Source organism: Scophthalmus maximus, chromosome 2 (genome assembly GCF_022379125.1).
Source record: "Scophthalmus maximus strain ysfricsl-2021 chromosome 2, ASM2237912v1, whole genome shotgun sequence".
Classification (NCBI taxonomy): Eukaryota; Metazoa; Chordata; class Actinopteri; order Pleuronectiformes; family Scophthalmidae; genus Scophthalmus; species Scophthalmus maximus.
Genome location: NC_061516.1, coordinates 23,255,001 through 23,258,920, shown reverse-complemented (window position 1 = coordinate 23,258,920; position 3,920 = coordinate 23,255,001). Strand labels below are relative to the sequence as shown.

The following is a 3,920-nucleotide window of genomic DNA, read 5'->3' as shown; positions in this document are numbered from 1 at the left end:
GATCAAATATTTACATAGGTGTTTTTTTTCTCCCTAAAACAGATGTAGATTCAAAGATTTTGGTTTATTGGGTTATAGATCTTCTTATACACCTTCTGTGGATTTGAATGTTTCAGAACATTAAGTGTCCACTTGTTGGTCGGAAAAAGTTCTAAAGGGAAATCAACCATTCTTAAACTCAACCTGACAAAGCTGAAAACATTGGTATTGTATGTCACTAAGTGTTTTTTGGGGGGGGGGGGGGTTTGTCCAAAGAAAGCAACAACAGAAAAAAGTTGAAAACTGGATGAAGACAAAGAGGCATCACAAGCTGTCTTCCATCTGCCGCTCTGTTTATAGGCCTGCATAAATGTTTATGGGCAGAATTTATACTATAGGCCTATATATACACACACACACACACACACACACACACACAACATCATAATGATGCTAAACTGACCTCAAGCCCGTGAGGATGGGTTTAAAAGAAGGCATCATAAATAAGGGCCCCTGGCTGCGGTTGTGTGAATTACTGCTCAGAGGTGATGTTCTATGCTCTGATTTACTGCCGCGAGATCTTCTGCTTTATATCCACGAGGCCAGTTTCACCTGCACGCCAGCAGATGACAGCATCCCCCCCCCCCCCCCCCCCCCTTGAAATATGTACTGCCATGGGCTTCCAGGTGGCAGGAGAGAAGGGGAGAGACAGACAGAGCAACAGAGAGAGTGAGATAAATCACGCTGTGCACTTCCAGGAGTCCTCGTCCTCCTCGTTTGTCTTCATTGACAGGCTGTTGACACAGACCTGGCTTATCGGCCGCGGAGACTGTTCATCTCATCGTGATGGATGGGACGCACTCAAATGTCTGCCACTCCTTTATGCTGGAGTCATGGTCTGGATTTGATTTCTTCTTCTGCACTTTTTGTATTTACAGCTGAGAGCGTCGTGTGGCGGCAGAGCCGACTCGACAGTTTGCGACGGACGTGCGCGCGCGGCGCTGGAGGCACACAGAGGCAGGAAAACTTTGGGTAGAGCACAGCTGGTTCATACAACTAAGTGGTCAGAATATAGGCAGTCTACATCTAGATTTTCTCAGTGCTTCGTCGACCTTAACCTCCGAAACGAAGGGCGACATGCTCCCCCATTTCTGGCTCTTTTAAAATGTCAACAACCGGCTCCTCGAGTTTGTCTCTTTTCTTTTCTTCACTCTTTCGCTCAATCTCCTTTTCTGATCTCTGCAAGAAGTATATATAAGTATGGATCACAGTCTGTGACCTTCTTACCGATGGCTCAGACAGATGCCACAGTCTCTTTATCCCCCCCCCCCCCACCCATTTCTCCTTCACCTCCTTCAAGATCACCGAGACAGATAGTTTATGCGGGGGAATGCGAACAGGAACGTGAACACGGCTGAAGACGAAATACAGTTGTGCAACAGCAGAGCAGCGTTCAGGTGAGGTCATCTCAGGTTAGTGAGGAGGCCGAGAGTCCTGCTCCGCCGTGCAGGATGCCACGGTCAGGTTTGTAATCCATGGCCTCATTCATGACGGATTAGATGATGATAAAAAAAAAAAAAAGAAGAAAATACTGCCTTCGGTTTTGATTAAGAATTATGGGGTTAGGAGATTAGAGACAACCAAACGCTATTACATGGGACTGAGCCCAATCCCAGAATTAATCTGAATACCAAAAAAAAAAGAAAAAAGAAGAAGCGAAAACTCATTACATGAAGAGATTAAGAGAAGCTCGGTCCAATTCTCTCAGGATGCCGCACAATCTACCGGGAGAAATGTCACAACCCAACCTTTGACTTGAGCAATTTATGAAGTATTTATATCCGTTTATTGCTCTTCCCTGTTTGAAATGTCATCGCATTAGCTGGTAACCGCCGCGAATCAGGAGTCCTTACATTATTGATTGAATTATTATTGACTGCTCAAGGTGCCACATTAACAACTTAAGTTATCCTCTTCCTCGCTTTCCCTCCACAGTGAGTCTCGGACAAGAACGTGGTCCTGGTGACATTGTCAGACCATGTTTTTCAGCGGGTACTTTCAGGTGACTTTCCAAAAGGGACACATACTACACCATCCGGGAGTAAGACAAGAGGGACAGGATCGCAGGATGTAGGGGATCTCTTTACCACATTCCTCTTTCCTCTCTGATTTAATCATTTTCACTCTGAGGTCAGCTCCAAAGGTCACAGACCAACCCGAGCAACGAAATATTGAACACAGTGGAAATACATTGACGTCATCGCAACCATCCGGTTGTGTGGCTGGGGCAACCCGGGGGTCAACCCCCCGACGCGTTTGTGTTCCGCCCGAGCGTCAGGAGCTGACGATTCTGCGGCGTGGAGCGGCGTTCACCTCAAGTTAGAGGCGTGCGAGTCGGTCGACCGGTGGCGATTGCCATTGACGCTTTTTCTGCGGAGAGCTGATTGCACCGAGGCCGCCGAGAAAAACATTTTCATTCCTCATTGTGACCGGCCGCACGGCGGAGGTCAGTGGAGCCGCACGCACTCCTGTCAGGTGAAAGACCCGCCTGCTTTTTTCAAACGCCTTGTTTGGAGAATGAAGGCAAATTGAGTCAATCTAAGTTCTGCCGATGAAGTTTTCACTAACATGCATTCCCCCAAACTGTAGGGACTCTTCTGGGAATGTGCTGTGTCGCGTCTGTAACTCCCGATCGCAATCCACCAGAATTATGAAGTGCCGTAAAGCTGCTGGTAAATTATGGGAACCACCCGGCCCACCAAGATCGCAAACGTCGGCAGAAGTCTCGACAAGAAAAGAAATGTACCTGTAGAAAAACAAGCGCGGTCTGCGGTGGAACAATGAGATAGTGCGTCTTTGACCTCCTGAGTACGTCAAACTTAGGAGGAAAAATTAACGGCCTTCTCATTTTGTCCTTCCCCTCTCTCCGTGTATCATCCTTTCTCTGACAGCAACATTTCATGCTCATAAGAATCTGTGAGGCTCTGTGCGTCTGTGTGTGCGTGTGTGTGTGTGTGTGAGAGAGAATGAGTGTGTGGCTTGATGTCTGCGATGCTGGCATTTGAAGTTTATAAAACGGCAGGTGTGTGGAGGCCCTTATCTGTTTTTTCCACCGGCCAGAGTTTTGGCTCGGCACTCCGTTTTTTTGAAGCTACTTTGCTACCTGCCAGAAAGACACACACGGTGTAGATAAACTATAAACAACAGCAGCAACAAATTGGAGAAAAACAGTTTTAGAAAGAAAAAATGCAAAGAAATCTTCTTTTTACTCTGAAAAATCCGTCGTCCTACATTTGCACAATGGGAGTTTCTATAAAGTTTGCAGATTCAAACTCTGCAAACTGAACAGCGAACTACAGCCATGAGGAAACAGCAAAGGTTATTTTTTTTACTATGAGAGCGCTTCCATCCTCTTGGTCATCAGCTGTTTTAACAAATCAATGTCGAGACAAGGCCAAGACTTTGTAAACTACATACAATGCTTCATTAGTAATAATCCATACACATTCAGTAGAAAGACAGAGGGGGGGGGGGGGGATGAGAAAACAACTTCACTTCCTTCAGCGGCCGACAAACAAAAGAAATCAAACAGCAGCCTCTGATCGAGGTTCTGATCAGTTTATGGATCCAGCAAGGCTCAAGTGCTGGAGTCCCGCCTCGCTCCGTCCCTCCTCGCGGTGCGCTTGGGTTGACAGGCGACGCAGGTCGACCTCGCCGCGCTGCGGGGTCGCGACCTCCTGCGGACGCCTCTGTAACACTGCAGGGAGATGGCCAGCTCCTCCATCACGGCGCTGAAGGACACGCACTGCCGAAGAGAACGACAGCTCAGGACCTGGGTCGGGACACCGGTAGAGATGACTTTACACTGAAAAATCATTTTGACCCTTTGTGAAAACACTGTGTGTGGACTCTGTATTTGAATCAACGAGGGAGTTATGAGT

The 3,920-nt window shown here is 47.3% G+C and overlaps 1 protein-coding gene across 4 annotated transcripts in view; it reads right to left on the bottom strand.

Moving 5' to 3' along the window:
• Nucleotides 1–3,226: 3,226 nt before the first annotated feature.
• grik1a (glutamate receptor, ionotropic, kainate 1a) overlaps nt 3,227–3,920 on the bottom strand; it is a 31,461-nt gene continuing 30,767 nt past the window's right edge. For 2 of the 4 annotated variants that reach the window (XM_047330603.1, XM_047330606.1), the window contains one exon: nt 3,227–3,811. In XM_047330603.1, coding sequence (XP_047186559.1) covers nt 3,617–3,811 — 195 coding nt within the window. In that variant the 3' untranslated portion in view covers nt 3,227–3,616. The remainder of the gene's footprint in view (nt 3,812–3,920) is intronic. The other 2 variants (XM_047330604.1, XM_047330605.1) reach the window with 2 other exon arrangements.